The sequence below is a fragment of the Calidris pugnax genome, unplaced genomic scaffold (assembly GCF_001431845.1).
Source record: "Calidris pugnax isolate Ruff unplaced genomic scaffold, ASM143184v1 scaffold1, whole genome shotgun sequence".
In the NCBI taxonomy this organism is placed as follows: Eukaryota; Metazoa; Chordata; class Aves; order Charadriiformes; family Scolopacidae; genus Calidris; species Calidris pugnax.
The window spans coordinates 6,286,090-6,312,311 of record NW_015090800.1 but is presented as its reverse complement, the minus strand read 5'-3'; the positions used below and the strand labels follow the sequence as shown (position 1 = coordinate 6,312,311).

Here is a 26,222-nt window from a genome sequence, read left to right as displayed (position 1 = left end):
TTTTTGAGCGGCATCCTGTTCTGTTTTACCACGCTGGGTATTTAGGAAGTCATTTAGAAAGACCTCCATTCTACTTTTTAATGTTTCCAGGAATGGAAAATCCAGCACAACCATCAGTACATCGTACTGAAGGTTAATTAACTTGGCTGTTGAAAATATCCTCCTTTATTCTTAGTCTGATTTGTTTAACGTCAGCTTCCAGTCATTGGATTTGTTTACGCTTTTAAAGTCCACATTGCCAAAAGACTGTTTTCCGTGGAGTGATCAACTCCTCCCTTAACCTGCTGCTTGATACCACCCACTGATGGAGCTGCTGCTGTTTTCTGTGTTATGCGAGCTTTTGCAGTCCTCCAGTTGTTCCTGTAGCTAGTCTCTGAACTTTCTCCAATTTACTGGAAAAGGCCATTGGAAGTTAAAAAGCAAAGGGACTCACAAGTATTATCCAAGCCCAGCAAGTGAACATGCAGGTACTAGTGCACAGAAAAACATAACAGCTTTGTGCTCCTACCAACATTGCCTCTGCTCGTGTAAATGGGATTTGCTGACAAAAGATTTTGCTCCTCTCTAACTCAGCAGCTCCCATTTATTATAATTATAACGCTGTCTTCTGCTCTGCAGTATTTCAATTATGGAAGAGTCTGTTTTGAGAACTGATTGTAAACATTTCCTCAACTTTATTAGATAGCACAATTTGTGCTGATGGTATTGTTGTTTACAGAGCGTCCAAAGCGTCTTTGGAGCTTGGAGCCACACAGAACCAACCGAGCTCAGTGTCTCAGTGGCACCAGTGCTAGTGCTCCAGTTACTTCAGTAATTTCAGTATTAGTTGGCACTTTTGAAAAGCAAGCCCCTGTCCCCACCTTGCGTGTTTGCCATCTGACCCAGCAGTGCACACCAGAAGTTGGGAGTCTCCTCCTGGCTCCATCACTGGGAAGCTACATTACTTGGTCCCACCACCTTATCTCTTTGCACTTAAGCTTTCCTTATTTTTGTGCTTTCTTTCCACCCCAGTCACAGGGAAATAATTTTGGACTTGCGTAATAGGCAATAAAACAGTGTAATTAAAAAGCGCAGTGTGTTCTGTTGAGAATCACATTCCATGTTTTCCCCTCGGACATACCCTTTCTGAAATGACTGGGGTTGTGTGTAGACCTTGTAGCCTCCACAAAGTGTCCACGCATGCTGGCTGTGTTGAAGTGGTGGAGAAGGTGATGGATGTGGGACAGGCAACATGGTGGTGGATGTAGCAGAAGACCGTAGACAGGTGTTGCAGGTAAGAACAGATTTCATGTCCAAGTTGTTTACCCATCCTCACAGACTCCAGCTGTGCAATCGCTGCTCGGATTGTAGACCAATTACTCTACAATTAGAGAGAAGGAAGTAGTAGCTGTAATATCCTGACCAGATTTTGATGGTTCAGGGTATTTTTGGCCACTTGCCTGACCTGAAAATGGAAGAGCAGCTGGGAAGCAGAAGCACTGTGAATTTCCTTATAAGGGAGTAGGTGGACCAGCAGCTCAGGTGCTAACACAACCAGCTTCCCTGACTTTCCCCCAGGTGTCTTTCACCCCTCATCAAGTGTCTGCTCTGTGGGGGAGTCAAGGTGGACCCACTCATCCCCAAGATGCCAGCTGCTCAAGAGGCTTCAACAATCCAGCAGCAGCACCGTCAGAAGTAAGGGGAGATCAAAATATCATCTACCTAGTGGGCAGTGAGCAGATCAATAAGGGAATTAATAAGGAAATGGAGTCAATAAGGACACGGACTGCTGCCACCACCACCTGGGAGCTCATGGGAGGTAGGAGAGGGAGAGCAGCGTCACCCCCTACCAGCTCTGTCTGAGGCACGTGGGTGATGGCTCATCCATCATTCCAGCTCGCTCCTGAAGCTGGTGCCAAATTACAGTGTAGGTCTGCTTGATCTCCAGTGAACGAGCCTAACTGTTTGCTAAACAAAAGTGATCCTGTCAGTCCCCACTCGGCTGCTTGAACTGCTCTGCAATTACCATTCCACCAACGTAACGATGCCTTTCTCCACTGCTTCTCTGCCAGAAGCCTTGGTTGCCGTGTAGCTGTTCGGTGATGAGACCCGTGGCTCTTGTGAGGTAGGCAGGTGATGTCCTCGCTGTAGCTGTGGGAAAAGATGTTGAAGGCACACAGGTCACGTGGTGAAATAATAGTGATTGAGACTAAATCCTGGGAGAGTCAATCCCTGGTGCTTTAGTGGCTTGCTCCCGTTCCTTCTTTGAAAGGCAGGCAGGACCTTCTGCTGGCACGTGTTGGCGTACCTCTGCTAACTTCAGGGCAGAGAGATGGTGGAGTAGAAGAATGTTCTTTCTCTGACAGCGAAACTGCGGGGCAGGTTTCCAAGGCAAACTTGGCAACTGATCCTGACAACCACCTGTTGATGTCATTGCAGGTGGCCCGTCAAAAAACTCATTCCTCACTCCGGCCCAGGGGCCAGTGACAGAACACCCTGTCTTGGGCTTAGGTAATTAGCACAATTTAATCATGCTGTCCAAGAGCGGGAGGAATGAAAACTGAAACGAAACGCAAAAAAGGAGAACAACATTTGAATTGGAGAGGGGGAGAACGAAAAGAAAAAAAAAAAAAGTTGTGTGTACACAGGAAAAGCTCCTGTCATAAGTTGAATTTGTAAAAGGAGAGTAGAAGCAGAGCCCTTCGGAGATGTGAGATGAGTTCCTCATAAAAGCGGACCTGATGAACAGCTGGCGTTCTGCAATTGTAGCAGTGGGTTATAAACCTTTCATCTTACCTTCAGTAAAACAAGAAAAACACACTGCTGGAATAGACTACTTCGCTGGTCTGCCTGACATATGGTAGCGACCCCAGGAGATGCTTGTTTGGTTTTTTTTCCTGCAAAAAGTAAAGGCCAGAAATACTCCATCTGAGATGCGAGCTGTGACCATGGCCACTCTGAAAGCTGGCCTTAACATTCTTGCTGCTGCCTCCGCTGCAGATTTGCAACCGTTGCTAGGAATTTTGGACACCCCCTGCTGCAGGAGATCAAACGGTGCTAGTCTTATCTGAAATAAAACTTGTCTCACCACTTTTCTGTGTTTGAGTGAGAATATGAAGTTGTGCAACCTCACGCAAATATGAAGAAAAACCCCGATGTGCTAACGAAGACATTTTTGCTGTTGTTGATAGTTATCAAGCTTTTGTCCTGCTTCTCCTCAGCCTTGTTTGCTTGATGTTGCTGGTGAGATTGTTTTATTGCTCCTCAGGAACACATGTGAGCTGACATGCAAAGAGGGTAAAACAGCAGAACCTTAAAACAAATTGGATGAACATTCATTATGTTTTTAATAATCCTTTTAACAATGAAGGGAAAAAAAATTCACCTTTCTTGCTACAATTGCACTCATTCAAAATTTTAATCCCCGGAGCAGCTCTATCTTACCCTCTGTATCTCCATGTTTGTTGCCAGGGCCGTGCTTCCCATGGATGGTGGATCGATGTGAGCAACAGCAGGTGGGGCTGAAGGAGGTTGCTGGGTTTCTTGCTGGAGTTGAGTGAATAAATGTGCTAATAATAATTCTGTGCTATTCAAGCTACATTTCTGTGTCCAGCAAAAGGTCAGCATCTAAAATTTCATGTTTGCACTTTTGGACATAAAAACATAGATTTGCCCTTAATTAAATAATGTCAGTAGAATATTCAGATAGAAGTTGCAGAAATGAACTGAGATGGGGGACTGAAAAAGGAAAAGTGCTGGCGAGAAAAAAAATACAGACAGTAAGGACGGGAGAGAGGGAGACTCATGCTGGCCTTGCAAGCATCAGGCACCCTGGGGCAACCTGGAGCTTCAGTCTGAGGTGCTGCTCTTTCCCAAAAGAGGCATGAACTGACTCTTACCATCAGTGGACTATCCGATAGTATAGAGTCCTGCAGGAGGTATCCACCATATATGTAATACTATGAGTTTATGCTCATAAACGCACCAGTGTGTGTACATGAGAGTGCACATGTTTGCAGTGTGCTTGTGTGTGTGTACGTGTCCATCAATGGGTTCATAGCCACAAGCTCCCCTTGGGCTTTCCCTGCCAAACGCTGCTGACCAAACAGAGCAAGAAGGGGACCAACCTGCCATCAGCAGATCCATGCAGAAACCTCCATTCTCCCTTCGGGCATCCTCCAGAGAAGGGGAGCCTCCAGGCAGTGAGCAGGAACCCATGGGCTCACTTGCTTTGCTGCTCAGGGAGGTGCTCTGATGCTCAGCCTTGAGAGAGAGAGGAGAGAGTGGTCCAGGAGGCAGATGAACCAGTATGAAAACACTTGGTGCAGCAACATTGTGCGGTTTGGCTCTTGCAGCTTGCAAATAGTATGGCTTAGGGCGTTGCACACAGCAGGGAAACTGGGCGTACTGGTTTGTGGCATCAGGAAGTGTCATGAGATCATTCTTTTGTATACTTGGTACTTGAATGTGTGCTAGATGGGGGAGGAAGGAGGAGGAAGCAGTGTGGGTACAATATCCATATCCCTCACTGAGGGAATAAAATTGGTGCATAACATCACTGGAACGGGTAGAAAAGAAGCAAGCGAGGCTGCTCTTTCTCCTCACTCCACTTAAGAAATAAAGCCCTAATGCTGTAAGGGAGACTCAGGTTTCTTGCTAAGCTTTCCCACACACCTTCCCACTGGGTTTTTATATATCTTAAATCAACAGTATCTGGGGTTGTTTAAATTCGGTTAAATTGCACTCTCCGTGCAGTAAAAAAATTGTGTTCATACAGCCCTTTATGTGTGTGCGTGTCTGTGTGTGTGCCTTGAAAATGCCTCTCAGCGTGGACTGCAGGTGGCCTTGGATACCATCTGTGATTTATTTCTGGAAAGAATTAAAATACCAGCACCATTTGTTAGCCTGTTTTTACAGTGAGTCAAAAAATGTGCAGCGCTTCTTTGCTGCGGCTGCCGGGGCTGCATTTGCTCCCGAAACCGTGAGTGCCCTTCTGCCACTTCATGTTACTTAGGTCAGGCCCTTGGAGCAAGCCCTCTGGTTTAGGCGTTTGATGAAAAATATCTTCATAGAGACTTCACACAATGCCCCGTGTTAGTGGATGTTACAGACTTGAGGCGGGTCACATCCAAGGAGCTGGAGATATCTTTGCGCGGTGTTCTTCCGAATCGCGCTTCGACGACAGACTTTTGGGGTAATTGGTGCTCTCGTGTACGTGTGTGGTGGCTGTCCTGAAGCTAGACAAAACTGTTGAGTGATTTAATAGTAATTGATGGCTGAAAAAGGCTGCCTGATAATTTGAATCAGAGTGTTAATGGCCTTTACAACACAGTGCATGGGATGATGGCCAAATTACTTCAACCAGTGTAATTTATTTTTGAACCTGTTCTCTATGAAGTGCTAATCCTTGCTTGTTTTGGGGTGTACTTCACCTCTGCTCAGTTTTTCTGCTTTTTTGTGATGAAATATTGATCAATCAAGGCATAGACTTTTTATTTACTCAAAACCTAAGCTGGTTTAAGTGCATCCCTGAGCCCGGATGCAGGGGCTGTATGTGTGCAGTGTAACTGCACTGAGAGCGATGCAAGCTGGATGTCCCTGCTGGCATGGAGAGACACACGTATAACTCACCCCTGGACACTGGTATTTACAGGCAGGGTCCCTTCCTAGACCATGGCTTCTGTTAGGAGTGCAGGTCTTTCTACACTGTCTTTCAGGGACTTGCTGGCTTTTCAATCACATCTTCTTGGATCTTTTCAATGACATCTACAGACTCTTTTCAGTAGTTGCCAGTGAGAGGACAAGGGGCAATGGGCACAAGTTGGAACATAAAGGGTTCCACTTGAATATGAGGAAGAACTTTTTCACAGTGAGGGTGACGGAGCCCTGGAACAGGCTGCCCAGGGAGGGTGTGGAGTCCCCTTCTTTGGAGATTTTCAAGCCCCGCCTGGATGCTCCTGAGTAACATGCTCTGACAACCTCTGGGTGGTCCTGCTTTAGCAGGGGAGTTGGACTAGATGATCTCTATGGTCCCTTCCAACTCTAAAAGTTCAGTGAAATTCAGTGAAAGAGCCACTGTTTTCTATGGGAATGACTGCTCTGTAGCCTTCCTCAGACACGGTGTCAAGTGCTCTGACTACTTACCTATCGGGAACTGATGCTAAAAATCTGGGGAATGGAAAATACTTCCCTTAATGAAGCTGCAAAGTTGTTGTCTTATTGGGACAAGACGTCTGATTTCATTTTCATGTGGGCTATGCAGAGAGAAAATTATGGCTGTATTTTGCAGGTGTTCAAGTCTACTTTTCGCTGTTGGCTAACGATAAACTTCACATCCAAGGATATGAAGTTTATTTCTTCCCATACCCATTTCTTTTTCCCACAGCCATTACTTGTTCCCACAGCCATTTCTTTTTCCCACAGGCTTTTTTAGCCTGTTGTCCTTGTCTTTATAAAAAACTTTGCTTAAAGAATGACCAAGTAGCACTGATGATCATTGTGCTGAATCATCAGAGACTTGCCTTCGCCGGTCCTTACCAAGGGGCAGCAGAAGAATTGGTTCCTAGCGCGCGTCCGTCAAGGATAACAGACTTTCTGTGAAGGCTTGGCAGTGGAAGTCGTGGTGCTCTCTTTATCCCCAGACATTTCAATGGCCCCTTCGAGCAATTCGGGTGGTGCTGGAGTGGGGCTGCTCTGATTTACACTGAAGACTGAGGCAAGTCCAAGACATCTTCTGAGACAGCCGTGATCCTGGGTGGCAGTATGGGGCTGTACAGCTTCCTCCAGCACCTGTGAGCCCTGGGAGATGACAGGCGTGATTTCATCCCATCTGCTTAGGCGAGATGTATGTTGTTATTTCATCCCCTCACGTAACGATTGGGTTGAAGAGCTCACCCAATGGTCTCCCGTTTGCTGCGGTGTCCCTCTGGTTTCTGCAGGGTCTACAGAGGCACCTGCACTGTTCCCGCTGTCTTTATGTCAGGTGTGCCATGAATTATTAGTCCTTTGTTAAGCTTGAGCGGTTTCTGGGATTTTCAGGACTTACACGGATCCTGCATAAATTCTTTATGTGAGAGTATAAGCTGGCAGCCCAGTTTGATAACCTCATGTTGCCTTGGCATTGCAGGGAACATGCGAGCTTAGCAGGAGAGGGTTTATTTATTTATGTTTAGCTGTGACATTTTTTGACTTAAAATCCTTTTTTTTCCCTCAGCTCTAGATCTTAAGCTTTTACCCCTGCTCAAGTTTGAAACTTTAATGGAAAATTCATAAATGGTAATATTGTTTAAACTGCTACAGGTTTGTTTTTTGAATGGCATGCTTCTGGGTATTGTTTAGGGTTATTTAATGGATGCCAGGCTCAAAGAATTCATGGGGCTTTTGTCAGTTTACAGATGAAATCTTTTCAGCTTCTCTTTTTTTCACATTTCTGTCCTGGAGAGGTTTCCCTTGATGCTAGGGTAGAGCAGGGCTGCTGTCCCCTGTGCATCAGCCTTGGAGGCTCACCCTGGTGAGAGGGTTTGCTGGTGGCAGGGCACCCACAGGCTGCTTTTGCTGCTGGTTGTGCTGCTGGGCAGGGGGAGAAGCTGTACAGCCAGGACCTGTCTTCCTTCCACTGATCCCTGGCTGCAATTCAGCATTTGCTATTTATACTGAATTGGCCTCTGGAGGTCCCAGCCGAGGTCAGGATCCTGCTGTGCCAGCCACTGACCATAGCTGGAGGTTGTCATCACCGCAGAGGGCTTGTGCTGTGAGCAGAGAAGCAACACTGTGAGGAAGGGAAGTGTTATTACTGTCACTTTTAGGGACAGGGCACGGAGACCCTGAGAGACAGAGCTGTCCTAGCCCACATGTGAAACATGGTAGAGAAGAGCACTGTCCCTCAGTGTCTACCTTGTAGGTGCTCAGTGCCAAAATGTAGGCGACTTCTGCCCACTAGAAGGTAGAAGACATTTGAGGTCGGCTGGGGTACCCAAGGCATTTGGGATACCTTCCCTTCAGCAGCAGCGAGGGGGAGGGCACCCTGGGTGGGTGTCTGAAACAGTTGTAGGTACTGGTGATCAGGCAGCCCCCGTCCCAACTGGCTTCTTGAGCAGGACCTCCATCAGGTCCTGAACCAGTCCATGTGATGCCAGTGAGATCCCCAGTGGGACCTGCAGAGCTGCTCAGGGATGCTCTGAGAGCCTTCAGCACCATTCTGGGGTGGGATAACTCCCTTTCTCATTCCTAGCGTTGTGAGCTGGACCACCTCATAGCTGAGGATGTGGAGTCAGGCCTGATGTAATACCCGGTGCTGGGCCATGCTGTGTACAACCAGGAGTCTGGCTGCTTTGTCATGCTTTCACTGAAGAAGATTATGCCTGAGGCTCTCAAAGGAACCCAGAAGCGTTAGATCTCTCACTTGTCTGACTTTCAACAGGATTTCCAGTTTTTTGAAAAAGAAAAAAAAAAAAAAAAAGTAAAAAATCCCAGCCTGCCACAAAGCTTCTGCCAAGCAGAAGGGTGTTACCTTTGAGGAAATATTGATGCAACTACTAAAACTCTTCAAGAGAAGCTGCTGCTTAATATTGCAGGATCATCTCTCCTTCTATAAAAGGAATTCAAATGCTGCAAATTGAAGGTCTTTCTGAGAAAGACATCGCATCTGGTTCCGTGACCTACACGTCTCCACGTCACGTGGAGCAGCTCTCGGAACAAGGTGCCACGCTATTGTGAGGCCGTGGCCTGAGTTGTTGCCAGTGCAGGATTGTTCCCTGTAGGATGACTGGTCCCTGAATTGCATCATGTCAAGTTCTAATTCAACCTGACATAGAGCTTTACTGAGAACTTGTGTAAATACAGGAAACTGCGCGTGATGTAATACTGAAATTGGAAAATTGGCTTGAAATAGTATACCAGAATAAATACAAAAAAGGCAGTATAAAAATTTGGCACAGATGAGACATTATTCACGTAACATTCTTACTTTTGTTGGCAAAATGGTGGCAATAAAATATTATGGTATGTGTTAGGATGGGGGAAAACGTGCCTTAAAAACAGGTTGCTGTGCTGCCAGCAAGTAATTGGGCTTGGGTAATTAAGGCCTGACTCTGTGCACTTAGGCTGGCTGAAGTGAGCCTCATGGATGCTGAGCGTTGCGGTGGGGTCACAGAGGCACAGGGAGAACCAAGGGATGCATCCTGCGGTATGGAGGACCGGTGAGAGGAGGTCTGTCCCAGGGCTCTTCAGGTCCTCTTCCCCTTCTACCATGAGAGAGGCAACACAACCTGTTTCCTCGGGGCAGCGCAGCAGTGGTAGGTAATTAATCACAGCTGCCTCCAAGGTGGAGCGTTCCCTGCAATTGCTGAGTTTGAACGCATTCCTTAATCAAGAGGTGCATTAACAAAAAAAGAGACAGGCTAGATCTCCCCAGCTGAATCAGTTGCTGATTTTTCTCTCCAGCTGAAATGAATACACTCAGGGCTTATTCGCATATGGGGAAAGATGGTGCTGGCAGGTTTTTTCTTTCTGCTGTTGCTGCCGCCGTGGAATGGCCATTAGGTTAATGATGGCCAGTGTTGCTTACAGCTTTTATAATGGCTTTAAGGTCTTGTGTTTTAAGTCACGGAGAACGTGACTTAAACTTTTGACAGGTTTATCATCAGTGCGTGGAGGGTGGCGAGGGGCTGGGCACTAGGCTCTTCAGGGCTGTCCCAGCTCTGAGAGGTGGCTCTGGACAGCTTTTAATAGCATCTTTTATCACACGGTGGCTGCAGGGGGTTGAAAGCCAACGCTGCAACCTTTTTTTGTGCTTTTTGTGGTAGTTTCCCAGGCTCATTGCACCTCAGCCTGGCCCCATCCCCTGTTGCTCTCTTGCCCCCCGCACAGCGATGGCTGCAAAAACCACACAAGGCTCTTAGGAGCGAGTGGGGAGTTGTCAGGTTAATGCCATTTGCCCCCTGAATACTGCTGGCACCTGCCCAAGGGCTGTTTAAAGGCAGGGCTGCCAGCGGAGCTCGCCAGTTGTTTAAGTGGTCTCTCTCTATCTGAATTAAAAGAATTAAAATTCTTGCTGGATTATAGGTTGTAGCCATGACAACAAATTCCCTCCCTTTTTCTTTTTTCTGGAATTGTCTTGTGGTTCAGATATGTTGCCAGACAAAACCCCTCATTTTTTTTTGTTTTTTAAAACCTAATATTTCAGGTAATAGCATTAAATTAAAAAGCAAAATAAATGGTCATCAGCGTTTTGAGGACTGTACATGTTTTATGCCTGGTATCTTCTTGTGAAACTGGAAATCTCTTGACTGTGCGAGTCAATAAGGCTTTTGTTCAGTGGTATTAGAGGGAATTTTGCTAGCCTAAAAGAAGGGGGGATAATTACTAACAGGAGTTCTTGTGCAGTGTATACCTGTAATAGTTAAAGGGAAAGCTGCTTAAATTTATTCTGACAATTGCAGATACAGCACCGGAGGAATCATTTGAATTATTCATTCTGCAACAAGGAAACATCCCACTTGTCTTCTCTTTAGAAATGAAATCCCAGTCTGATTTAAAACATACTTTTATGGGTTGGTTTCCCTTTTTTTTTTTTTTTATAAAGTAATTTTGCCATTTCAAGACTTCTATTATAATTACCTGTGAATGTGGGTTTTTAGAGAAAATTATTCTGATTTCTAAAAGAAAGGAGAAACTGTTTTTTTTTTTTTTTCACATGAACTGCTTCTTGTAGAATAAGTTTAATGAAATTCAGCTTTCTTTCATAAATAATGCAGCACTTGCATTTGATTAGGTGAAGCCTAGAGGAATTTCTACCTAATCAGATGCATAGCAAGAAGGATATTGCCTGCAGACTGTTACCATTATCAATGGCGGTGGCATGGAAAATACAGCTCCGTGTGTGTCCAGATAGAAAGCTTTGTTTCTTAAGAGAAGTTGCAAACCCGAGGTATATACGTTCCAGCAACTGATTCTTTGTGTCTCAGAGTGTCCCAGCTATTTGTAAAACAAGGTCTGGGTTCTGAGTATTATCGTTATAGTGGCAGGAAGAGACTCCAGGTTAACTGGAGACCTCCTTGTCTTGGCAATGGATTTCTGACCCTTCCAAGAAATAAATACATGTGGGGAAGAGACAACCTTTGCATCAGAGAGCTTACGGTCCAAATAGGCAAAGTAGGCATTGGGAATCATTGGGACCAATTCCAAAAGTATTGAAAACCAGTACAAATCTCCTGATAATATAATAACGGAAAAAAATGTACGTGTGTCACCATTCATTAAAATAATAGATCACATACAGCAAAAAGCAAACCGGTTTGCAAATGGCGTATTTGCAAGTTTTGCAGGAACATCTTGAGAGTTCTTCAGTAAATGTTGCTTTAATTAGTCACCTGTGGTCAAGTTTTATGACGGTCTGTAAATCCAGCCACCAGACTTTGTTCTACTCTGGTTTTATCCCCAGGAAGTTGTTATTAACAGCAGTGGGTATGGATGAACAGAGGGTAGTTTGAGTAAGGCCGTTAGTCATCACCATATTAAAAATAAAAAAGGGCCTTGCCCCCATTCTTTACCCCTGAGGCCAACTGGTATAAATAGACCTGCAAGCATTCAGTAAGTGCTTGTGTCCTCTGAGAGACAGTGGCTGAGCCCAAGGGGTTTTTGGGACCAGACCCTGGTCTGGGCTCAGCCCTGGACCACTCCTGGGAACAATATGAGCATGGTGTTGGTTAGGGATCATGTTAACAACATATAGCAGTGTGCATGGTCATAGGCTCAGGCTGTGGTTCTCGTTACTTTATTAGAGGTGATGTTCTCTTAGGGCTTGGTTATGCTCTGGGCAGAACTCAGTTGAGTGGCGTCTTGCTCGACTGCTGTAATGAAGTAATATTCCAAACAAAAGCATGAAGAACTGAACCCTAATGGCAAAGCTCAACAACATTGCCTTATCGCACTGTGCTCAGATTTTTCTCTTAACGTTTGTTCAGATATGTAAAATTGCAAATGTTGGAAGTTCTTCAGGCCAGATGCGAAGTGGGTTTAAGCTGACAATTTGTGCTAGCTGAGGTTCTGGTTTTTCACTTCCATTTTTTGGAAAGGGCAATGAGATGTAATGAAAAAATGTAAAACACAAGAAATAAGAGCCCAGGATACATGGGAGATGTACTTGCATCCTGTGATGGGTTTTAGCGCTGAGCCTAGAAGTATATTTATGGTGCTGCTGGTCAGAACTGTGCAATTTAAAGGTGAAATCAGTTCTCTTTTTTAATCTTGTGTTTTCATTCCTCTGCAAATTGGTGCAAGCAAATCTCCCGGGCCTAAAATGTCATGGGAGCACTATAGGCCAAGAACAGAATTAATTTCTGAAAGTTTGAGAGCAAAACCATCAGGTTTAGGGCTGTAAAATGTTAATCTGTTTCTGACTTTCCCGGAGAATTGTCTGAAATACTTTTGCCCACTCGTAACTCTGGCGACTTCATGTCAGATGTTAGAGCTGTTTTTACGTGTGAGTACTGACAGAAGTAGTGCATGGCTTTTATCACAGCCAAGTGGAAAAAAACGCCTCAAAAATAAAACTCCCAAACGTTTTTTTGGTCCAAAACAGTGTCAAAAGCCCATGGAAGAAGTGAGAAACAAGGCTGAGCCCTCTCTCATTTGCCCTAAGGTAGATAGGACATTCTTCACTTAAGATATCCTGGTCAAGGCATGACACAGAGCTGCTTCCCAGGAGCAAGCAAGCTTGGGCTTTGACATTGCTCCCCTGCTGTTGCTGTGGAAAGCATTTCTTCCAGCCTGTTTTCAGATGGGAAAGCTTAGCCTTGATGACCAGTGGATTTTAGGATGCCAAGGTCAAGACTGAACACCATATCCTCATCACTGTCTCGTCCTTTGCTGATGGCTTCTCCCAGCAGAGACAGCCTCTCCTATACCGAAACGTGCAGGCTCACTGGGTAGCTTCAGTGATGGAAAGTGATGCTGTTTCTGTACCAACTGCAGTCTAGCCTCGGATTTCCTACTCTTTGCTCCTCTGTGACAAGATCAATTAGGGAACTCTTCAGAAATCAATGGAGTGGGGAGTGCAGACTAGTGTGGCTGAAGGGACACTGGGCAGTGCAGACACTTGAGACACATGAACTGCACCTGAGAGCTTGCAGCAGGAGAAGTGGTTATCACTGAGAGATGGGGTGCTTATCTATACACGAGGGTTGTTGACAGAGTCTGCAGTCGTTAGTTACTGTGAGTGGTGGTTGTTACATTTATCTTTTCATTATCAGTAGAATAGGTGAAGTTTTTAAAAAACATGTGTGACTGCAGCCTTGAACACTCTTTCCTTGACTGTGTGGCTTTGCAGTCATTGTCTGCTAGGTTTGGTGTTGGGTAGAAAAAGGATTTTGAGGCCCTTCTCTTACTTAGTTGTAGGAAGCATCCCGCAGTTGTTACTGGTGCATGTCCACTTCTCCCGGAGTTCCCTCCTGTGTTCCCAACTTCACCCCCAAGTAAGACCCTGCCAAAATCACTTATGTGTGGTGGAGCGAAAATGTGACTGATACAAATGTTGCAGCAGTGTATAAAATGCTAAATTATTCATGGTACTTAAGCACAGAAAATCCCAGGGCTGGACTGACATAATGAAAAACTCCAGGCAAAAAAAAAAAACCAAACCAAAAAAAAACCACCGTGGAAAGTCTTAGATTAAAACCAGTTGCAAACTTTAGAGTCAGACTGTATTATAGACTCTTAATCCCTTCTTCTGCCTTTAAATGCCCCTCCTCATGCTGTACCCTGGGCTATCATAGCCAACTACTTTTTATCCGCATCACTTTCCCATGAACAGGGACCTAAGGCAAAGAAATGTCAGATGGCTTGTCCTGGTCTGAAACAGAAAATCTGTGGTGGCAGCAGGATTTGCAGCTAGATCTCGAAACGAAGCCTTGACCATCTTAACCTGCTTCCTCCCTATCATTAATGAAATGATCGTCTGGAGGAGTTCAGTGGGCAAACACCTCTGTACCATTTCACACCAGAGCATCAGAGGTACTCACACAGCTGGTCTCCCAGCCTGCCTCGGACCTCTGTGGGCTGCTCTCCTAGGTCTGTTTCTTTGTCATAACGAGCCTCAGTTTTTCACCCATCTGTGACACAGAGGGTTCTGGGTGCTAAATTTTGCCTGGGATCACTTTCACTTCTGGTGTTTTCTGGTGAAAGACCTACAAACGAAAATATCAATGCAGGGGCACAGCTTTGAGCATTTAAGCAGCCAAGTGGACCACCACGTGCTTCTTAATTCATGGAGGTTTTTGACAAAAATGCACTGGGCCCAATTTGTAGTGTTATTACTGAAACAGGTAGATGTAAAGATCAACAGATCAGTTAAAAGGAGAACGGAACCAAGTGCTAAAAAATACAATTAGAAGCTTAGGGAATTCATACTGTTAAGCAGTCTGTTTCCAGATTTTTTTTGTCATTTTACTTGGTCCTGAAGACATTGTTCAACAGCTTCAAACATTCTTCAGGTTTTCTTGTGCACTTTATTATCACTCTTGTTGTGGAAAACTGATTTTAAAAAAGACAAAACAGAACAATTTAAACAGTGTTGTGTTTGTTTCTGTGTATGTCAAAACATTTCCATTGGAAATGTATTTTTGACAAAGCAGTTCTCGCTTGTTTGAAAAACATTTTGAAGAAAGACGTTCAAGCTGCTTTAGTCACTTTGCCTTTTGCTTGGAGGGTAAAATAGGCTTTCAAAGCTGTTGAGTGTTCCCTTTTGCCTTGGAGGCATACAGGAACTGTAGGAGAAGATCTGATTTGCAATCTCTTTGGGGGATGAAAAGGTTCCTCAGGATCCCATCAGGACCTGCAGCAAAAGAAGGGAAAACAGTATTTCCTAGTTGGCATCCTTCACTTTACAGAGTGCCGACCAGCAGTGGTGGCAGCATTAGTGACTTCAGCTTTATTTGTCAATTAATAAGTGTTTGTGACTTGATACTTCATTTTTCCTAGACTGTACCCTCGTCATGCAAGTGCTCTCAACAACCTGGGGACATTGACCAAAGATGTGGTGGAGGCAAAGGACTACTACAGACGGGCCCTTCAGTTAAACCCTCAGCACAATCGAGCTCTCTTCAATCTCGGCAACCTGCTCAAGTAAGTTGAGTGCAGAACTGGCACCAAGGAAATTCACATTCTCTCTACACACATCACCAAAGTAGGTTTTTCTGCCAGCTGGTGAAGGAATGACATTATTTCTTACTGCCAGCCAAGAGTATGGCACAAAGTTGAGGCTTAGTTTGGATATCCTAATGCTGTCTGCCATGTCGCTTCAAGTGCTGTTTACGATTGTGTTTCAGCTGGAGGGAAGTCACTTGATCCAAAACAGGCATCAAAACATGAGGTCCCTAAACTCTACTAGTCACCAGAGACTCCCATCTCAAGGGAGAGGCGTAAGCCTTTTCAATGGAGCAAGTCGTGTTGTTCAAAGACAGGCATCTGATACAGATCTGATAAATAACACAGACCCAGCAAATCTCCCTCTGCAAGTTCCCGATTGTCTTCATTAGCTGTTTTGGAAGGTCAATGCGTAGTTTAGGCATAAGGACCTAACTCTGAGATTCTCAGAGCAGCAGAAGGTTCGTCCCATTGCAAAGGGGGTGGCTCTGGATTTGAGAGGAAAGCTGGTTTACATCCCTAAAGGGTTACTTTGCTGAGCAAGAAAACAAGTTAATCAGCTCATAATTTCGTTCATTGTTATTTAGTGTCAGCCTTTAGCAAGGAGAATAGTAGATGATCATAATAATGCAAATTAATTTGACTAACCATATCTAAAGACTGAACTTAAATCTACACAAGAAGCTTCCCCTGTATGACATGATCTGCTAAGAGTGCAATTAAAAAAAACAATCTCAATTCCTGCAAAAACCTCCTTGTTTTTGAGGATAGCATGTTATTTGCTGACAGAACTGCATAAACTACAGCAGTAAAAGTACTTTTTTGCTGATATAAACTGCACGTCTTTTGCTGGAAATAGGCTTCTGGTAAATCTTCTGGAGTAAATCACACTTTAGTGTTGGGCTGTGTTTTAAAGTGGCACTGTCTGATCAAAACATACCTGATCTCTCTGGTTCTAAAATTTTACTTTGAGTGTGAGTTTATATGACAGATATTAAGTCTATTGCTGAAGTTCTGCTTGAATGGAGAAGTTATCAGAATAATGCTACAAGTAAACCTGATGGTTTGGGGTTAGAATATGGCAGCTGAGTAATTCTTAAATAGCAAGTAAGTGAATGCTTTACTGGAAATACTCACAAGAGAGGAAAATGATAAAGACAGTCTTACTACCAGAGAAATGGAAGGTCTTTGTATTATTCATCAGATTTGGTTGATTGAAATTAATCTTAGGTGGCAATGCTGTTTAAAAATACATATTGTCCTTTTAATCTATCATGTTTGCCTTTGTTATTATTCTCTGTGATTTTTTTTTTTTTTAAACATAAAATATTAATACAAAAGGACATAGGCCAGAAGCAGCACCAGGACATCCCGTGTCAATAACACCTAAATCTGGCCTGTTGATGGGCTCTTATAACCCAGCAAGTTGGGTAGAAACTGGATTTGTTGCACTGGCAAAGCACAAAGGAGGCATGTGGGAAAATCCCTTAGAGCTGCTGTTTGTTTTGTGTACCTGTCATGGTTTTCCTAATGTGATAGTTAAGGTACTGTGTGTCCTGTTGGACTGTATGTGCCCTGCGTCCTTCTGTGGTGCCATATATTGCAGTATCTTAAAGGTGAGTGGTGCTTGTGCTAAACTTGTTAAAAGAAAGCACTCAGGTTCCACCTGCCCCTTTCCCACACCCATTTGCTCCTAGTTTCTAGACTTGTTTTTTATGCTTCCAAAACAAACTAGTGCATCTGGTCACACAAATAGTATTAGTTATAATGGAAACTCTGTGTCCGCATCTCCCTATTCAGCTCTAAAAGACCTGCTGAAAAATAGATATAGTTCATGGTGGAGGGATTAACAAATACGAGAAGCAGATGCTGTGCAGGCAGATCCTATATGAATGTCTCCCCTAATACACTAACCCAAATCCCTTGGCCAGGACCTTTCCTGGATCATCCACCAATTTAGCAGGGATCACCAGCCATGCTGGTGCATGAGGTGACTTGTGAGATGACCAGGCAGGAACGAGGCAGGGATTTCAAGTTTCCCCTTCCTACAGCTTTGTCTTTATTTATGTTTTCTACCTGGCTCTCCAAATTATCCTTTCATATATATGTATATAGGGCAACTAGTATTCTGCAGACACTCAATGCTAGTATAATCTAGGCAATAAAGGAAAATCTGCAGAATATTACAGGCAGATAATACTTTCTGGCTGTACTATGACACATTATGAAGAGTGTTTTGATTTTTAAACATATGGCAGAGAGAGGATAAATGGTCAAGCCATAAAAGCATTTTCTGTCCAATTTGCAGAGGCTTGAGTGCGTGGGGCAGATCAGGAGGAGCCAGATCTGCGACATTTTAGGCATGTCCAGTAACAGCACTACTTGTACTGAAGCACGTAGTGAAGCTGTCTGGCATGGGGAATTCCCAGCTGAACTCTGCTGAGTTCCTTGTACCCACCCCTGCTCACAGTGTGGAAATCTGATGGCGGATATTAGATTTCGCCTCCTCTGGAGCACTGAGAAAGGGGAACTCCCAAGATTTTGGAAGGAAGGGTTTGCTGTTCCCATGTGGGAATCTGCCTCTCGTTATTCCCTGTAAATAAGCTCTCTATTTAAGCATCCATTGCTTGTGATTTAAGCTTGAGTAAAAATCTGGTTTGAGGACCACAGGGTGGAATTCTCAAGTTTTTTTTGTCTGTGGAAGTCCTAGATGAAAAAAGATGTTTCCATTTTCTGTTGGTACATAATGAAGACAGCTATGTGCCAGAAGATGAATGTTGTCAGGAAGCATTGCAGGATAATGGCTGAATAAGCCTCTGGTTTTGTATACATACCCTAAAATAATGTTGTATGTCATCATTTTCTTGCCTAATACAAATATTGGAGAGTAGATAATTAAACAACGCCAACAGATTTCTCAGTTAAAGTAGACCCAAAAGATGGCTTACCTAAAAGTGAGAAATCTCTTTCTCTGCTTTCGTGGTCCATGATCAGTGACACAGAGCAGTCTGATACTGCTTTCTTGTGTTTTATTTTGAAGTTTCCCATTATATAAATATTTCACTCCTCTATAGAGATTTAGTTTTGTTGAGATACAGCTTGAAAAACTGAGGTAAATATCATTCAGAATACCTCACAAATTTATAGCCTGTGGGATATTCTGTAAAGAGACAAGAAATAAAATATTATGAACATTTGAAGTGAATATTTATCTCAGCTTTCTGTTGCAGGAAGAATGGGAGAGAACTTATTTGTGGTACCTAAAGCACTCCAGTATTCAGTACGCTATTTCTTGTGGGGAAAAGCCTCATAACTCTTACATGCTTTGAGAGTGTTATGGCTGCATTTTCAAGGGGAAGGTGAAATGCCCAGGAACACTGTCCACTCAAATCTTGAGTTTACTCAAAGGACTGATTCTCTTCTGAATCCAGAGTAACACACAAGGTGACTTGTGTGTTTTTTGCCAGTATTTATTCCCAGTTTAGCAAACCCATCTATTCAGAGGAAAGAGGACCGTCTGCCCTCTCTGATACAGGCTTCTGGGTCTGTGTGTATGTGAGTGTGCTGACACAGGCTTGTGTAACTGTCTGAGGATGGTGGAAAACACGAGATATTGGGTGTATTGAGATTTAAGATCTTTCAGAGAGTGAAACATTCCTCCCTTCCATTCAAAGCAGCAAACTGAGTGATAATGTTCAGTGATAACTGCATCTGGCTTTCTGGATGGTCTCTGATTAGGGTACTCTGCGTTGTACAGTTATTTGTCAGTGTCACATACACATTGTAGCCTGTTTACAAAAAAAACCCCACCAACAACCCAACCCCTGGCAGTGTCAAATTTACAGCAGATTAAAAAACTAACAGATTGGAACAGACCTCTGGAGACCATTAGGCTGAGCCTGCAGCTCTGAGCAAGTTTAATTGGATCAGGATGCTCAGGGCTGTGTCCAGCTGAGTCTTGAGCACCTCCAAGGACAGAAATGCCACAATCTCTCTGTGCAGCCTGTTCCAGTGTTTGACCACCCTCATGGTGAAAAATACTTCTTCTTATATCTAATCAGAATGTCCTGTGTTCCTCCTTGTGTCTGTTGCCTCTTGTCCTGTCACCATGCACCTCTGAGAAGAGTTTGGCTCTGGCTTCTCTGTATTCTCTGACCTGGTAGTTGGAGGCAGCACTGGAGTCACCCCTGAGCCTTCTCTTCCTGGGCTGCACAGACAGAGCTCACTCAGCTTCTCCTCAATGCAACGGGTGCTCTAGCCCTGACCTCCTTTAGTGGCCCTCTGTTGGGCTTCCTCCACTAAATCCATGCCTTTCTTGCACTGGAGAGCCCGACTCTGGACAGACATTGCTCCAGATGTGGTCTCACAAGTATCGTATAAAGGAGAAGGATCACTTCCCTGGACCCACTGGCCTTCTTTGCCATGTAGGGTACATTGCTGGACAACTTGTTGTCCACCAGGACCCCAGTTGTCCCCAAACCTGTGCTTGTGCACAGGGTTGTTCCACTCTGAGCACGGGACTTGCATTTGCTTTTGTTGAACTTCATGAGGCTCCCTTCAGACCTGGTGCCTCTGAAAAGCAGCCCTGCCTTGCAGTGTATTGTCTGCTCCCCCACTTCGGTGTCATCCACATAGTATAGATAAATGGCAAAGGAGTGGATCTAAATTATCTGAATTAGTTTTAAACCAGGGAGTTGAACAGGCTTAGAGGCTTCCTTTCAGACAGGCAGAATTAGACAGTGCAAGCTCCCCTTGGATTATGGTGTGAAACCAAGACGAGATGTTCAGAGCAGCTGTGGAGCCCTGGTGGAGTTCTATGTTTCTGGCTTTAATGCAGCCAAACTACCTTCACAAAGTAAAATAGATCTTGAAAGTTCAAAAGTCCTCTAGAGCACTAATTCCTGGGTTCCTCTTTCTCTTGTAAATGAAATTTGCTCCAGTGCTAACAGCCCACACGCAGCCTTGTGCATCACCAGACTTCTGTGGGGTGTTGGAAGCTGATGCTTCTCCAACTGCGGGGCACTTGTGAAAATATAGAAGAGTTGCTCCCTGTGGAAAGAGCTGTTTCTTGCTCTCAGCTCGAGCATGCTGGTTGTAGAGGGGAGGCTGGGAGCTCGAGTGGAAGAGGGAGTCAGGAGAGGGCATTGTAAGGCAAGGTAATTTGGGGAAAAATTGGATTAAGTGATCATAGACTCCTTGTGTCAGTTGAATTTGTTCCTCTCTCTGTCTGAAGGTATACATTACCTAGCTTTTTCTGCACCAGATCCCCAGTTTATGGTAAATTAGTGTATCGGACTGTTCTTCCAATGCTCTTGCACTCTCCCAAATTGCAGGAAATTTATACAAGCGACGGCCTCGATCTTGCAAAGCGTTGGCCTTGATCCAGGAAAGCACTTCAGCCAGTAATTAATTTTCAACTTGCATACATAAAAGTTAAGTACGCGTTTAAGTGCTTGGCCAGAGAACTTGGTATCTTGCAGGCCTGAGCCCTCAGAGAAACTACTGGATCTGCTTTTTTTACTGTAATTCAGCCTGTCACATAAAAAGACGCCATAATCTTTCGCTCTCTACACCCACTTTCAGGAGACAAACATTGTTCTTGGATCAAAAGGGGAAAAAAAAAGGCCATTTTGAAAAAAAAAGTAATTAAGAGGACTGCCCCATGTTCAGAGTGCATGCTTGTGGTTAATGGGAACTTTTACTGCTGCTGAGTGGATCACTTAATCCTTTTATTTCTGTAGCTGGCATTTCCTACATTTTTTTTGCCAAACATCAATACCTTTATAAAGCAGTCATCTGTTTTTGATTTATAAAAATGTGTCATGGAACTCCAGCCAAGGATTCCAAAAGTTTTATAAATCGACAAGCTGGCTAGTCTTTAATTAGTGTAGGAGAAAAGTGGTTCTTTATTTGTTTTTGCTTCATTCGTGTAATTTATATGGAATAGCACTGGAAGAAGAAAAAGACTAGCACAACTGGTTTTACTTAGCTTAATGCACAGGCAAAATATTCTTCCAGTTACACATCTAGAAAGAGAAAAAATCTGCAAAGCCACATATATTATCAGCTGAAATTTGCACCTTATAAACAAGATCTGGTTACTTGACCATGTCACTCAGAAGAAATCTGAGGCCAAAGCACCAAGGTGTTCACATATTTTTCTGTGTCCCAGAGGCCTTTGTTTCTTTTTGTAAGCCCTGCTATTCGTATTCTTTGTACAGGCAACACAAGGAAAATGTTGTTCCAGTCCAGCTAAACATCCTTAGATGTTTGTTCAGGAAGCCTTCTCATTTTCCAAGGAAAGCAATACAGAGCGATATTGGAGAAATTGTAGCTCAAATAAATAAACATCCTTAGAATTTTGTTCAGGAAACCTTTTCTGTTTTCCATGGCAATAAATGCAGAGCAATGGTGGAAAAAGCCTAGCTCATCAGCATAGCCGTCTCTCAGCTATCTCTATTCATAACCCTTAGGATCTCAAGAACAGACTCCTCTAGCCTAATGATCGACTTGCTAAAGAATTATTTAGAGATCCCAGGCAGATTTAACTTAGCAATATTTTAATTTCAAAGTATTAATTTAACTGAGTTGTAAGTGGATCTATAACAGCACTCATCTAGGAACATGCAAAGACTCTGTGGGTATTTTTAAGGAAATGCAAATGGTTTAGTGTCTCCACCCTACTGATGTGAGAGCAGGGTTGGTGAGATCAAATGTCCTGCTCCCAGGTCAGTCCGTGCCTCAGAGACATGACTGGGGCCAGACATCCAGATGCTCACTGCAAACCCAGTGTTACCCTGGGAACATCCCATCCCGTAGGGCACATGACTTCCCAAGGACATCACTCAGAAGGTCTTGTGCAGTAGTTCATGCCTAGGGACACTTTTGCTATCTTGTCCTTCATGTATCTTTTAACTCCTGGTGGAATGAATGGGGCAGGATTTGATGTATTTGCCATAAAGAGAAATATTGAGAGGAGATGTACAGTAGGACTGGAGAAGTTTACAAAATCTAGTGGTTACAACTCAACAGATAGAGCATGTGACCTGCTCTGCTTGCCTTATAGCCAAAATAAAATACTTCTTTGCTCTTCAATGTGTGGGGTTGAGAAATGCACTGTTTTGGGGGTGTTTTGTCTTCACTGGAATCATTGTGTAGCGCTCAGTATGACAATCGCCTCAATAGCTGAGCAAACGGCAGATTCATTAAGACTTATGTCCTCCCGAGTCCTGAGAACAACATATGGAAACAGCGATGGGCCGAGGAGACGCTGGGTATGCACACTGTGGAGAGGAGGCACTAGTGAATCATTTAGTCTTTGTTGAAAAGGTCAAGCTGGGGACTTTTACATCTCTTTAAAGTAGTTAATCAGTGGGATGACCTCAACGTGCACTTACAGGAACATTTCTTTCTTTTTTCCCCGCCTCCCCTGTCCTGCAGGTCCCAAGGGAAGAAGGAGGAAGCTGTGATCTTACTGCGGGACTCCATTAAGTATGGTCCAGAGTTTGCAGATGCTTACTCCAGCCTGGCCTCGCTGCTAGCTGAACAGGTAACGGGCACCTCTTCAACTCTCGTGCCTTTCTGCACGTGTGTCTGCGCTGTGACACCTCCCGCACATCCCGATGGAGCATCCTCGCCTCACACACTTGTGGTGACAGGCCTGGGTCCACGGCTGTCTGCAGAGACCTGTTGGGCTGCTCTAGGGATGACTTTTTCAGGATAGGAGGCAACTCGTTCGCAGTGAGTAGTTACACCCATACATATGACGTGGCTCTGAATTAAATCGCTGTCGAAGTTGTGAGTAAATATCGCCTCTGCAGCTCCCCGTGTCTATGGTGAAGTCCCAATCCGTCACACCTTGAGTGTTGTGACAGCAGAATAGGCGAGCACTTCCCCCTCAGACACACACGCCTACGTAGATAACCTCAAGGTTTCATAGCACATCACTCCAAAGCTAGGAAATGTCAGAAACCAGGTGGCCTCTGCAGCCCAAATTCTGCCCCCTGCATGCACGCATCGGGATATGGCCCTTAATTACCGTGGTAGCTGATCACGTACAGGAGGTGGGAAGGCTCGCTAGCTTTATGTTGCTCTTAATGAGCAGCTGTTCAATATTTTATTTAACCTCATTGTTCACTATGTGCCCCCAGGCCTTATTTACTGCGTATGGCTCAGGCTGCGCTCTGGAGGCAGGATTACTCATTTCCTCTTGGGCTTGTTCCCCGTGCTCGTTACTCAGGGCTCTCCCTACTCTCTGTAGTTAGGTGATTTATTTCTACAAGGTTCCTGTGAGGTGAAATGTTGTCCCTATGGAGGAAGAGGGAAATTGAGGCACAGCATGCTTGAGTTCCCAAGAAGTCACAAAGCATGGGTGCCCATGTCAAGAGCACCAAGCCCTGCTTTTCACCACCTCTGCAGCTGCAGATGAGGGATGCTGTGCTTTGGGCACTGCTCCCACGGACTGCAGCCACAACCAGTGGCCCCAATCTGGGGCTGCAGGGGTGGGTGATGAGGTCTTCATAACTGCACAGCTCCAGCACACCTCCGCAAACCTTTTGAAAACCTCTTGACACCTCTGCAAAACTTTTGACCTGGACAGGCTGGAGAGATGGGCCCAGGTGAACCTCATGAGGTTCAACAAGAACAAGTGCAAGGTTCTGCACCTGGGTGGGAACAATCCTCGCCATCAGTACAGACTAGGGAGTGAGGTATTGGAAAGCAGCCCTGAGGAAAGGAACTTGGGAGTGCTGGTGGACAAGAAGCTGGACATGAGCAGGCAGTGTGCAGTTGCAGCCCAGAAGGCCAGTCACATCCTGGGCTGCATCAAAAGATGCATTGCCAGCAGGTCCAGAGAGGTGATTCTTCCGCTTTACTCTGCCCTGGTGAGACCTCACTTGGAGTATTGTGGGCAGGTCTGGAGCCCTCAATATAGGAAAGATATGGACCTGATGGAGCAGGTCCAGAGGAGGGTCCATAGCACAGGGTGCTAAAGATTTCTTAAAAAGGTTGCCAAATGCAAATACAGACAAAGCAAAAGGGTATCATCTTTCACTGTTTTCTGTTAATCTGGTTAGGGAAATCTTCTGTCCGTAAGGGAAGTTGATAAATTTCAGCAAAACTATAAGCAAAGGTCTTACTCTGGTTTAGGCTTCTTTAATGATGTAGGCACTCTGCAAAATTGACCTATGATATATATGGGTTACTGAAAGGTGTGCTGTTTTATTTTCCCCTTTAAGCAACTTCCAAGTATTTAAATATTATCAATATCAGCTGCAGGAACCTAGAAATATAGCATATGAATTAAAAGAAGAACCTTATTAAATGGGAACTGTGTTTTGAATAACCCCATCAATGAAGAATCTCCTGCAAGTATAGGAAATGAGTCCTCTGCAGTAATACCTTATTTTAATATTAATTGAAATTATTAATTAGAACGATTGATTGTAAGGTCAACAGAGAAATAAAACCATTATAGAGTCCCAAGGCATTCTGCCCAAAGCAAATGCCATTAGTAAGTCCAGCAATAATTCATCTACTTTTACGTATAGATCGTTCATCCTCTTGTGACTTGAGTAAGTGGTAGGGAATATAGATAGTTAGTGCAATTTCCTCAGATAACAGTGATTTCCTGCAGGCTTTTAACACCTTCTCATGTTCAGCCACAGCAGATGATGACCTGGTCGTGCAGCTCCTGCCTCTCACACCCATCCTAGTGATCGTGGTGGGGCCTGTACTACAAATACATGCTGCTGCCTGTGGCTGTGAGCTGCAGAATCACACCCTCACACTGTAATTTTGGCATCTTTAGCCCAAAAGATGATGACAGGACCCTGTTTTTCACTTCGGAGTTTTCCTCTTTGGCCAAGCAATAGTTTCCAAAATGCCTAAAAGTTACAAACCTGTTTTTCTGTCTACTTGTGGCCCACAGCTGTTGGGGTATCTGTGATGCCAGGCAGTATGCGGTGATCTGCATGAACAGCATCGCTGTGGAGCTTTAGGGAAGGGAGCCCAAACTGGTTCCCTCTTGCTGGGATGTGATAGAAAGGGGCTGAAGTGCCAGAAGTGGCACATTAAAGTGACTCATATGAGGTGACTGTGCCCATGGCAAGCTGCTGCTCCTCCAGCTTTTAAGGCTAAGAAGGAGGGAAATGTGCAAGTGGCTCAGTGAAACAGCGTGGAGATTGTCGTGGTCAGTCCCACATAGTGTGTTCCATCCTCCTGTCTTATAGGTGATGAATCCGAAATAGAGCTTAGGAGTCCTTTCCTCCCACAGCTGTAAAAAATGCTCCTGAGAAGAATGTCTCATGTGCCGGGCAATTAGCCTGTAACTCAATGTAATTGCCCTTTTCTCTCCTTGATAGTTGATTCTGAAGAAAGAAAGCACTGCAACATTGTATAAAAGTTTGGCTTGTTTGTGCTTGCCCTTCTTACTGCTTTTTCTGTTTGGTCTCATAGCTCAGTCACAATGTATTTTTGTTTTCCTTGTTTTCCATGACTGCTGCAGCACTGCTAATATCAGAAATCAAACATTTTTGTTTGCCATTCCCACACCACTCCTGTAGTGCTGCTTCCCCAGGATTTGCCCTGATGCCCTTTAACAGCACCTTCTTCCCAGCTTTTGCAGTTTCTTCAGCCATCTCGTGCTACTTGATGGCTCTCTTCAGGCCCTCGTTTCTGGATTCAGGTGATTTTTGTGTGTTTATGTGCCTAACAGCCTGCACTAAGAAGAAGAAACTTTTTAACCTGCTTAGCTGCAGAGGAGAACCTACTCAGGCATAACCAGACCGAAAAACTGAGCTGTAAAAAAACCCCAAACTTAAAAACTCTGGAGTTCAACCGAGAGATTCTCACATGCATAATTTTTTTAATATCATAAAAATCTCATACATTTTTTAAGCCAATTTTCTGAATTCTGTGAGGTTGATGAATGTTTCATGAAGGTCTGGGAGTGGCATTATTAAGTGTTAATGAGAATCGAGCCTTGATGAACTTACAGCATTTCTCCCAAGAAGAGGAGAGGCTGTGAGGCAGAAAACTCTGGCAGGGAAAGCTCTGGCACAAAAAGTTGGGCCCACCCTTCCCAATTTCTGACCATGCTTAAT

At 44.4% G+C, this 26,222-nt stretch overlaps 1 protein-coding gene across 1 annotated transcript in view; it reads left to right on the top strand.

Moving 5' to 3' along the window:
• TMTC1 (transmembrane and tetratricopeptide repeat containing 1) overlaps window positions 1–26,222 on the top strand; it is a 153,103-nt gene that overhangs the window by 113,820 nt on the left and 13,061 nt on the right. Inside the window, exons 12-13 of the mRNA XM_014937486.1 lie at window positions 14,956–15,099; window positions 22,561–22,669. Coding sequence (XP_014792972.1) covers window positions 14,956–15,099; window positions 22,561–22,669 — 253 coding nt within the window. The remainder of the gene's footprint in view (window positions 1–14,955; window positions 15,100–22,560; window positions 22,670–26,222) is intronic.